The 12,375-nt window shown below is 40.7% G+C and overlaps 1 protein-coding gene across 1 annotated transcript; it reads left to right on the top strand.

Annotated features, from left to right (window-relative positions):
• LOC121004467 (gastrula zinc finger protein XlCGF26.1-like) lies at window positions 1–7,461 on the top strand. Its single transcript, XM_040436702.1, has 2 exons — window positions 1–301; window positions 5,058–7,461. The coding sequence occupies exons 1-2, from the start codon at window positions 172–174 to the stop codon at window positions 6,806–6,808; spliced, it is 1,881 nt and encodes a 626-aa protein (XP_040292636.1). The 5' UTR covers window positions 1–171; the 3' UTR covers window positions 6,809–7,461.
• Window positions 7,462–12,375: the final 4,914 nt, after the last annotated feature.

Here is a 12,375-nt window from a genome sequence, read left to right as displayed (position 1 = left end):
AGCTATTCCCTCTGCATTCAAACTTTCTGGTTGGAATAACTAAGCAATCAGATTGGATTTATACAGGAGACCTGCAGATATTTAGGTTTTCTGGTCATTTTTGGTCATCATTTTGATTACTGATCTTTTCTGGTCAAATAAAATGTTCCACACGACTTCTCCAACCATCTGATGACTTCTACAATATTTGTTTCACAGCTTGTGAATCTGGGTGAAGAACTTAACATCATATATGTTACAGAGACATATGTGAGGGGTGATGAGCAGAGTATAGAAGACATTCCTACAGATAACCGCCCAGGTGAGTAGTGACCAGTAAGTAAAGAGAGATCTCACAGATTCAATACCTTCACTGGATACTACAATTTTATGTTACATTTTTAGGTTCTGTCTTTTGTCAATTGTTTCAGCATAATATTCACAGATTCAGCTAAAATTCTAATTAAATATGGCTGAAAATGTTATAGCGTTGAAGGTGATTGGTCATTTGGCCTAGATGCTGAGGAAATTTTTGAAGAACCCTTTTAATAATTTGGAAATTATAGAAAAAGGTAACAAAATATAAAAAAAAAAATCAAAAAACTTGCTTTATTCAGTATCGGGATTGAGAGAGTCCTAGTACATTTTGGAGGAATGATTCAACCACTGGTTTCACAGTCAATTCAATGTAAAACTGTTGGTGTACCCAAAATAGAGGGGCCTGGCTACTGTACATTATGCCACCCCACACCATAATCCCAGGAGTAGAACTGATGTGGCAATCTCTTGTGAAAACTTTTTCATGGCGTTGCCCATGTGGTCTTTAGACCCTTCTTCAGCTCTCATTGTATCCAAGACAGAAGCAGGACTCATTTCTGAAGAGGATAGACCTCTGCAGCCTCCATTGACGCTTGTTGTGCTCCGTGATAGCCTTTGAGAGAGGTAGAGTGAGGTCAATGGAACACCTGTAGTTGTATGACACTTAGCTACAAATCAGATGTACAACTGTCTTGTAATCATTTGTGTAGACATTGTTTGCCACTCTAAGCTTGGGATGTGAAGTCCAGTTTCACTTGCAGTGCAGTACAGATCTCTACAAACCAGTCATCTAATCAGACGATCTGTCCGGGCAAAGGTTCACCTCTGTGCGCCTCATGCTGTCGTTCCAGTTTGTCATTGTTGAACAGTGCTGACGTATCTGCCTAGTTGTGTAACAATGTGCCGGAGAGATAGAGTTCAAAAAATTTTGCTTTCAACCTGGCTTGTATGTCCCTCCCACATGCCACATACTGAGACTAGATGCTTGACAATTTCATCATCTGCAGATCCTAGGCTACTTTCATACCTGTGCTTAATCTTTCCGCTATTGAGATCCATCATAGGATCTGAATAGCGGAGGAGAACGCTTCAGTTTTGTCCCCATTTATTGTCAATGGGGACAAAACTGAACTGAAGGGAAGGGAGTGCACCAGAATGCATTCCATTCTGTTTCATTGCGTTCCTATGACAGAAGCAGCATTTTTGAGTTTCTTCGGGGATGTGGAGCAAGACGGATCCGGCATGACTCACAATGTAAGTCAATGGTGACGGATCTAAGTTATATGGGGTCCTTTCACAGCCAAAGGCATTGGATACTTGACCACGATCGTTGGTGGTCTCAATGCTCAGCTATATGTGAATATCCTATGAGTTACCTCATACACTCGAGTACTAGGGTATGAAAAGGACAGCATAGTGCTCCAGCAGGACAACAACCAGAATCATAAGTAGAGATTGGCGAAGAAATGATTCAATGACAATGAAGTAGAGGTGCTGGATTGGCCCCCAGAGTCCCCAGACCTCAACCCAGTTGATCACTTGTCAGTAGAGTTGAAGAAAGAGCTGTACTTGTACCCAAGGGAGTTGACCAGTATGCACCAACATTGGGAACATGTAGAAGAAACTCGGGAACAGATTTTCGTCGAGACTAGGGATGAGCGAACTTGCTATTAGCAATTTGTTGTTTGGGTTATGTAAGAATTCCGTCATGGATTCCATTACCACGGACCATAACGGAATTCTATGAGGCATTCTGTATTGCATTCTGTCATAATAGAAGTCTATGGTCTGATAGTAAAATAAGGCCAATATCTGGCTCAGAGCAAAGCTGGAGATGTTCTTTAGAGATAAATAAATGGTCAAGGCGTTGGTACGAGCCATGGACCGAAGAGAAGTAGGTATAGTCTGCAATACTAGCCTGAAGTACCCATCAAGAATCAATGAGATGCATGTCCCACAGTTTCATAAAGAAATGCAGGGCTCTGTGAGACTGAGCCAACTTGCGCGAAGTAGAATCCAGGAGAGGTTCTAACCCCAAATTAAATTCTCCCCCCAAGGACAGTAATGCCCTCACTATAGGACTCCATAATAGAGAGCAAGCTGGAGAACCAAGATATCAGTCCAGTATTTGGGGCATATACATTTTTATTAATGCTTGTCTGGGAACCTTTGTGCGCCTTCTCTAGGTACTGTATCTACCCTCAGAATCTTCAATATGTGCTAGATATCTAAAAGGCAAGTGCTCTGGAACCCAATACAAACCCCGTGGGAGGCCGAAGAATTAGCACCACAATGGTACCACAGGGAATAGCTAGAGAAGGAGAGATTGAGGTAGGGGTTGAATTAAAAATTTGTTTCTTGAAGAAGTAGGACTGAAGCCCACTCCTCTTAAAAAGAGAGAATATTTGTGATGGTATGATGGGGAATTAATGCCTCAGACATTGAGGTAACACGGATATCAGCCATAGTGTGTGTAGAAGAACAGTATAAGCTACCTGGCCTGGTAAATAGAAATCTAAAAAGACAGGAAAAACTGTGTACTTAGCCTCCAGGTGGTGGTACCAGGGTTCCGAGGTTAGACCAGAAGAATGAGACTTCTTGCCACAAAGGGCAACTACCTGTAGTGTACTAAAACAAAATAAAAAACAGAACCATAAAATTTAAATGAAAATAACAAGTAACAGGATAGCACAATCTTAACTGAGTGCAGTGATCACCCAATAAGCTTAAAGGGAACCTGTCACCTGGATTTTGGGTATAGAGCTGAGGACATAGGCTGCTAGATGGCCGCTAGCACATCCACAATACCCAGTCCCCATAGCTCTGTGTGCTTCTATTGTGTAAAAAAAACGATTTGATACATATGCAAATTACCTGAGATGAGTCAGAGCTTGAAAATATGACTCTTCTCTGGTCACACAAGTAAGATATGACTCTTTTATGTTCATTTGCATAAAAGGCGGGAAGTACAAAAATGCATAATACTTATTGAATTTGTCTACAAATGAAATTAAAAGTGTAATTTATATGTTATGGGTAACACAATGAACATTTAGAAACGCTCAGTGAGGGTAGCATAGTAGAGGTGACAGGTTCCCTTTAAGATGAGAGGGGGTGTTAGGATTCATGATCTGGTTTTACAGAGGTCTGGCAGGCCAGAAAAGATAACCCTCAGGATTTAAAACATAAAGTAATAATCTTGGCAAAGAGAATACAATGTTAGTAGGCGGTGAGAGTCAGATAGAAGACTGTGTGTAACCTCAAAGGATAGCTGAGCAATGTGAAAAAGATAGATAAAGGTAAATGAGGCCACATGGAAAGGCTAAGAAGGCTCATTAGAGCAAACAGGTTTAAACTATTGAGATAAAATAACATTCCCCTGAAGCAGTGCAGACAAAAGAAAGTCTGGAGGAAAGATTGGGTAGACTCCAGAGCCTGCAGCAATCAAAGTGCATCAATAACAAGATGTTTAGGAGTCTGAGAATCAGATTTCTTCTTGGTGCATTGAGCCTCCAGGGTATGCTAGAATTCAAATGGGACCACCTTTTGTATTTCTGGCAATGCAGACAACAACCTTGACAATATCCCAATTTTCAATCTCCAGTGGAGGGGATGTTCAAATGCTCAAAGACGGCACCTAGATCTGCAGAAGATGATTCAGTGAGTCTCCAGCTGGCATGTAAAAAGGATAGGCCGAAGGGAAAAGTCCATCTATATAATATTTTGTTGGATCTAAGACAGACGGTCAGTGGCTTCAGCATTCTCTGCTTTCTGAGTGTAGTTGGGGGAGGTCTTTAAAAACCAAAAAAAGATTCTCCCGTAGCATCCCTTGTTTTAGCCAGAACAGCTTTCTTGCTTTTTTAATTGAGAAACCTGCAAATCACGACCCTTAAGGGTTCTGATGGCTTGATACAAGAGCGCAAGGGTCTCTGTGCCTCTTAAAGGTCACCTCAGCTGGGTAGTCCTGGACCAGGATGGGGGAGCAGAGGGTTTTGATCATGTTGAGGGATGTCCCCAGGGGCAACGGATTTCGGTACCCCCTAAATTTCAGATTATTCCTCCAGCCCATCACATTTTAATGGTCATGGCATTGCCCAAAGCAGCGAGACGTAGCCACCTACAATTGTAGGACCGAAGCCTGCGTCGTTTCTAAGGCCTCGACACAACCCCCAATATAGCCCAAATATTAGCGGAGGGAAGCGATTTTGCTAAGCACAGGTTCCAGGGCTTTGGAAAGCGCTTGCTTCAAATAGTGCCTTAAAACAGGCAAGCTGATGCAACCCATGGACCCCTCACCCTTGCTGTCTTCATTGGACATCTCCGACACGCATCCACTTACCTTGGTTTCACAGGCTACATATGCAGCAGCCACTTTTCTAAGCCGATTTCCCCGTCAGGATTCGATTTTAGGTGGGGTGGGAAGTATCTCCAGACTAAGCGTTCCCAATCTTCACCATATTTAGGCTGATAGGCTAGCATAGGCTACAGCAGAGAGGAGTCAGTACTGCAGAATGCAATTTCAAGAAGCCGTCTTGTGTAGGCACCAGCTCCACCTAATGCCTGTTAATTTCTATGGAGTTTTTTTTATATAGAGATTTTATAAAATTTTTGGTAAATTATTCAACAAGCTCACTGAATATATACAGATATTGGGTTTGTGCTGCAAAATATTGTAGGATCATTGAGATGTGCAGATCATTTGCACATCTCAGTGATCCTATATTATTGAACAATAATAAATGTGTTTTTATTCTTGGCAGATGATGGTACCAGGAACTTAGAGAAACATCTGATATCTTCAGATTTTGAAGTAGATGATTGTGGTATCATACAAGATGTATATGAAGAGCATGCTAACATCCAAGATATACCCTCATCCAATCACAGCAACAATGCATTATTTGATCCTTTTAAACAGGTCCGATCTTCTAATTCATCATCTTCAGAAAATAAAACGGCTCACGTAAAGGAGAAGCCATTTTCATGTTCAGAATGTGGAAGATGTTTCAGCTGTAAATCAGCTCTTGTTAAACATCAGAGAATTCACACAGGGGAGAAGCCATTTTCATGTTTAGAATGTGGAAAATGTTTTAGCGATAAATCAGATCTTTTTAAACATCAGAGAATTCACACAGGGGAGAAGCCATTTTCATGTTCTAAATGTGGGAAATGTTTTAACCGTAAATCAGATCTTGTTATGCATCAGAGAATTCACACGGGTGACAAGCCATTTTCTTGTTCAGAATGTGGAAAACGTTTTAACCGTAAATCAGATCTTGCTGTACATCAGAGAATTCACACAGGAGAGAAGCCATTTTCTTGTTCAGAATGTGGAAAATGTTTTCACCGTAATTTATCTCTTGTTCAACATCAGAGAATTCACACAGGGGAATATCCATTTTCATGTTCAGAATGTGGGAAATGTTTTCATCACAAATCAGCTCTTGTTTCACATGAAAGAATTCACACAGGGGAGAAGCCATTTTCTTGTTCAGAATGTGGGAACAGTTTTCTCCACAAATCAGCTCTTGTTATACATCAGAGAGTTCACACAGGAGAGGAGCGGTTTTCATGTTCAGAATGTGGGAAATGTTTTCTGAAGAAATCGGCTTATGTTCTGCATCAGAGAATTCACACAGGGGAGTATCCATTTTCATGTTCAGAATGTGGGAAATGTTTTCACCACAAATCAGCTCTTGTTTCTCATCAGAGAATTCACACAGTGGAGAAGCCATTTTCATGTTCAGAATGTGGAAAATGTTTCAAACACAAATCAGCTCTTGTTACACATCAGAGAATTCACACAGGAGAGAAGCTATTTTCATGTTCAGAATGTGGGCAATGTTTTCAGAAGAAATCAGCTCTTGTTATACATCAAAGAAGTTACACTGGAGAGGAGCCACTTTCATGTTCAGAGTGTGGGAAATGTTTTCATGACAAATCCTATTTTCTAATCCATCAGAGAGTTCACAAAAGAGAGAAGGTATTTTCATGTTCAGATTGTGGGAAATGTTTTAACCGTAATTCAGCTCTTGTTATACATCAGAGAATTCACACAGGGGAGAAGCCATATTCATGTCCAGAATGTGGGAAATCTTTTCACGACAAATCACATCTTGCTAAACATCAGAAAATTCACACTGGAGAGAAGCGTTTTTCATGTTCAGAATGTGGGAAATGTTTTAGACATAAATCACATTTTTCTATACATCAGAGAATTCACACCGGCGAGAAGCCATTTTCATGTTCAGAATGTGGGAAATGTTTTAACAATAAATCGGCTCTTGCTACACATCAGAGAATTCACACAGGAGAGAAGCCATTTTCATGTACAGAATGTGGGAAATGTTTTCACCAGAAAACAAATCTTATTTCACATCAGAGAATTCACACAGAGGAGAAGCTATTTTCATGTTCAGAATGTGGGAAGTGTTTTAAGCATAAATCAGCTCTTGTTAAACATTGCAATACTCACACAGGAGAGAAGCCATCTTCATTATTAGCCCATTAGTGCCCTCCCTTACATGTTTTCATGGTAGTCAGTGTCGCTAACTGGCTTTATTCCATCAGACGCTCCTTTTTACAGGGAAATAAAACAGCAACTTGCTTTCAGTTACAAGAGGTAGCTGAGGGCTGGAACAATGATTGGGACCACTGTGAAGCTCCCCAACCACACATGGTCTCCTGTATTGAATGAATATTGGTGATCAAAGGACAGATACAATTAAGTCAGTGGTTTTTGTTTAACCCCTTAATGACCGGAAAATTTTCAATTTATTTGTTTTTGTTTTTTCATTCACATAGCCATACGAGTCCCATAGCCAGGACAAGATGCACTTTCTAATGGCATTTATGGTTGCCAATGTATTCGGAAGCAGGAAAAGAATTCCAAATGGGATAAAAAAATATATATATTAGGGCTGCAGCTATCGATTATTTTAGTAATCAAGTAATCTACCGATTAATCCAACAATTAATCGAGTACTCTAATAAAGAAAAACAAATTAAAAGAACATTTCTATAAAAACTCATCGCCCCCCAGTGCCATCAGCTCACCCTCCTTTGTGCTATCAGCTCCCCCTCCAGTGCCATTAGTTCCTCCCCCAGTGCCCTCTGCTCCTCCCCAGTGTCATCAGTTGCTCTCCCCTAGTTCCCCCTCCAATACAATTCATTTCTACAGCAGTGCCTCCAGTTCCCCCTCCAATACAACCCGCTCAGTGACCTCAGAGCATGAGTAATAGCAAGCTCTTCATTCGCACTCTTTGGTCACATGGCACAAACGAATCATCGATGCAAAAAATTAGCATCTATGATTTTTGTGTTGAGTTAATTGATTAATTTGAGTAATCGTTTCAGCCCTAATTTATTTTTATTTTTTTACACTGACACTCCAATGCATTACAATACACATCTATTGTAATGCATTGTAGAGGGGATCAGATTCCCAAGTGTTTTAAATAATTAAAAAAATTAACGTTCCAATAAAAAAAGCGCCTTTTTCCCATAATTAAGTCATATAAAATTGTAAAAAAAAAAAAATAGGAGTAAAAAGAAAAATATACATCAGGTATCGCCATCCCGTCAGGTGAACGCTGTAAAAAAAAAAAAAAAACTTGCCCAAACAACCATTTTTGGTTACCTTGCCTCACAAAAAATGTAATATCAAGCGACCAAAAAGGCGTATGTACCTTAAAATGGGACCAATCAAACCATCATCTCATCACGCAAAAAATGCTCTCCTACCTAAGACAATGGCTTGGAAAAATATATATATGGCTCTCGGAACATGGCAACACAAAAACAAGAATTTATTCTTTTCACAAATACATTTACTGTGTAACAAAAACAAAAAAATGACTTATTAGGTATTGCCGCCTCCTTAACAACCTGCTCTATAAAAATATTACATGATATGCCCTGTCAGGTAACTGCTGTAAAAATAAATAAATAAAAACTGGGCCAGAACAGTCATTTTTTTTGTCACCTCGCCTTACAAAATGCATAATATCGAGTGATAAAAAAGTCATATGGGGTATTTCTGTAAACTGCATAACCAGAGAAATGCATATTGAGGTTTATTGTGCTGTTAACCCTTGCTGTGTTGCAAGAAAAAATTTACATAAAAAATCTGCAAAAAAATTACATTTTGAAATGTCACCTCCTTTTTCCTTTAATTCTTGTGGAAAACTTCAAGGGTTAACAAAGTTTGCAACATAAGTTTTGAATAATTTGCGGTGTGTCATTTTTAAAATGGGGTCATTTATGGGTGGTTTCTATTCCATTAAATTAATCAAAATTTAAAATAAAAATGACTTTAAAGGTCCCCAAGAGGTTCTTTTAATGACCTCTTGGGAAACACAAGTGAGAATAAGGCCCCTTTCACACGAGCGAGTTTTCCACGCGGGTGCAATGCGTGACGTGAACGCATTGCACCCGCACTGAATCCGGACCCATTCATTTCTATGGGGCTGTGCACACGAGCGGTGATTTTCACGCATCACTTGTGCGTTGCATGAAAATCGCAGCATGTTCTATATTCTGCGTTTATCACGCACCGCAGGCCCCATAGAAGTGAATGGGGCTACATGAAAATCGCAAGCAAGTGCGGATGCGGTGCGAATTGCACGCATGGTTGCTAGGAGACGATCGGGATGGGGACCCGATCATTATTATTTTCCCTTATAACATGGTTATAAGGGAAAATAATAGCATTCTTAATACAGAATGCATAGTACAATAGGGCTGGAGGGGTTAAAAAAATAAATAAATAATATAACTCACCTTAATCCACTTGATCTCGCAGCCCAGCTTCTCTTCTGTCTTCTTCTTTGCTGTGCACAGGAAAAGGACCTTTGATGACGTCCATGCGCTCATCACATGGTCCGTCACATGATCCATCACCATGGTAAAAGATCATGTGATGGACCATGTGATGAGCGCAGTCACATCATCAAAGGTCCTATTCCTCAAAGAAGAAGACAGAAGAGAAGCCGGGCTGCACGATCAAGTGGATTAAGGTGAGTTAAATTATTATTATTATTTTTTTAACCCCTCCAGCCCTATTTACTAAGCATTCTGTATTAAGAATGCTATTATTTTCCCTTATAACCATGTTATAAGGGAAAATAATACAATCTACAGAACACCTAACCCAAACCCGAACTTCTGTGAAGAAGTTCGGGTCTGGGTACCAAACATGCCGATTTTTCTCACTTGCGTGCAAAACGCAATGTTTTGCACCAGCGCGGAAAAAAACGCAAACATGGAATGCAATCGCAGTGAAAACTGACTTGTTTTAGTGTCAAAATCGCACCATTTTCCCTGAACGCATCCGGCCCCAATCCGCAACGCCCGTGTAAAAGGGGCATAAAATAGAAAAAAATTGCCCATTCCCGCAGAACTGTTAACATAGTTGCCCCTTTCATAGGAAACAATAAAAATAAGTTTGAAATAACATTACTTTTTCCACCAAATAAAACTAAAAAAATAAATAAAAAATCTCTAAAAAACATATTAAGAATGAACCCTATGTGTCATTAAAAAAGTTGAAAAGATAAGGGGTGTTCCAGTATTTTGATCTGGATGGCCTGTCGTCAGGATAGGCCATACGTATCGAGATTGGATCAGATTGGTTGGGGAAGTCTGACACCTGGCACCCCTACCAATCAGCTGGTCTACAGTAGATCTGGTACCAGAACTCCACAGCTCCATCCATTGTGCTGTGGACAGAGGCGGTGACCAATCACTTCAGTGGGAGCAGCTCCGACATAACCGGATCCATCCAATACACATCTAGACAGCTACTGCAGAACATCTGATCAGCGGGGAGCACAGTGTCGGACCCATGGCAATATGATGAGGATAGGCCATCAATATCAAGATACTGAAAGACCATTATAAAGGGGTTGTTGCAGCGTTATACAGGTGACGTCCTATTCTCAGGATAAGCCATCGATAACTGATTTGCTGAGGTCTGACACCTTGTACTGCCATTCAGCTGTTCTGCAGTAGCTTCATCCCAGAAGTTTGTACCAGAACTGCAGATCTCTGCTCACTATATAGAGCAGCGGTCAGCAACCTTCGGCACTCCAGATGTGTTGAAACTACAACTCCCAGCATGCTCTATTCACTTCTATGGGAGTTCTCAAAATAGCTAAGCAAGTGTGCATGCTGGGAGTCGTAGTTTCACCACAGCTGGAGTGCCGAAGGTTGCTGATCCCTGATATAGAGGATGGGGACGGTTATTGCACCACTTTCTCCTATTCGAGCAGTGATGGAGTAATCAGCTCTGTTCACTACAGAATGGATAGTGTTGTATAGTCCAGGTCATGGAGCTACACTAAAGCACATGGAGGTGCAGAGTGTTGAACCCTCACCGATCAGATAGTGATGACCTACCCTGGTAAAATGTTGAGTATTAGCTGTAAGAAGCAGAAAAACAAATCAGAAGTAGAGCGGTATTGAAGTGTTCAAATTTGGCGACTATAAATGTTATTTGAGAAGCATAAATGTGTGTGATCGCCCCTCTAGTCCGAGGTGATGTAATTATAACAAGTTTATTACAAGCAGAATAAAGACAAACAAAACTAGAGAAATAAAATCAAATAAAAATATATAAAAAACAAAAAAGTTTAAAAGTATGCTGAAAACAGTTTGTGGGACTATATATAGTATTTCAGATAACATGGATCTTCACAGCATGGTGACTTTAGTGAGAATTATTGGATGCTGATATTATTAACAATGTCCATTTGTTGCTATGTACATCTGATAGTCTGTTTGTTACTTTGTAATAGGCTAAATGCAAATACTAAAACTGCTAAATGCTAGATTGTAGATGTTTGATGTATTTCGTATATGTAATAAAGGCCTTGAATGTCGATATTTGTAATATTTATGATAACTTGATTCTTTTACACTTTATAGTTTTTAGTGTTCGCTCAATGTGTCCCCACTGAGGTGTTGTGACTGTTGTTGGGGAATTACCTAGAAAAGTATTGTTGGTTGGGCTGTCCTCTACTGTGAGCCACAGGCTTATGTGCTACTTGCAGGCTCTCGGTGTACCTCTGTCTATTCTGCGCATGCGTCTCTTCATGGCTTATAATATATATGGGATGATGATCCACTATATTGAAGTTTACAGAGTGACCGGAACTCTCCCGATGTCTGCTGCACCCGATCTTATTAGTTTCTAATCTGTTATTTAGATTCCACTTATTTGGTATTCCAACGCAGGCCTCTTCACTTGAATGGAGCTGAGCTGTGACCTATGCCTGTGCCATCACATGGCCTAGGAAGAGGCCTTAGTGCTCACAGAGTGCTGCAGACTCCTTATACAGCTGATTGTGGGTGTGTGGGAGTCAGAACCTCACCGATCTCATACTCATGACCTACAGTGAGGATAGGCCATTAGTATCACAATCCTGGAGAACCCCTTAAATTCCTGTAAAAACATGGGATCAAAATACTTATGACACCCTATAATGAATACCTTAGAGAATGCGGTTTTCAAAATTAAAGAGGACCTGCCATGTTTTTTTATTAATTGAGATAAATACCTTTACTTGCGGGGTACCCCGCTGATGCTGCCACCCTGCCAGATTTTTTAAAATATCGCTCCTACGCCTCGCTGTGCCCCCCCCCTGCAGTTTTCGTGCTCAGTATGCTAATACTGAGCATCGGAACAGGGAGGAGGACACGCCAGGGTTTCTCAATGGGCGTCTCCTTCTCCCTGGCTGTGTCGCGATCCAATCCCTGGCTGTGTCGCGATCCAACGGCGCGAGATTTCACGAGAGCACAGGGCTGACAGATTCGAGCACTGCCTGGCACTGTCAATCAGGACTTGGAGGGAGGCAACAAAGGTGGGAGAACAGAGACTCTAGGAGCAGGAACAATTACCCCCCCCCCCCCCCCCCCCCCCTGCTCCTAGAGGCTAATTAGCATATTATAAAAGTTTGATTTCTGGCATAACGGGAGCATAAATAAAAGTAGGAATAGGCTAGTTAGGTTTAGCTGACATTAGCACATCGCTAATGTCAGCTAGTGTAATAGGGTTAAATCTGGTGACAGTCTGTATAA

This window comes from Bufo bufo, chromosome 6 (assembly GCF_905171765.1).
Source record: "Bufo bufo chromosome 6, aBufBuf1.1, whole genome shotgun sequence".
In the NCBI taxonomy this organism is placed as follows: domain Eukaryota; kingdom Metazoa; phylum Chordata; class Amphibia; order Anura; family Bufonidae; genus Bufo; species Bufo bufo.
The sequence above is the reverse complement of the archived record's forward strand: the minus strand, read 5'-3'. Positions and strand labels throughout refer to the sequence as shown.

What these genes read in the sequence shown, in the direction of transcription:
- LOC121004467 (XM_040436702.1), top strand. Translation starts at nt 172, where the DNA reads ATGACTTCTACAATATTTGTTTCACAGCTTGTGAATCTGGGTGAAGAA. An exon ending in TCCTACAGATAACCGCCCAG is followed by an intron (nt 302 to 5,057) that starts GTGAGTAGTGAC and finishes TATTCTTGGCAG; the next exon opens with ATGATGGTACCAGGAACTTA.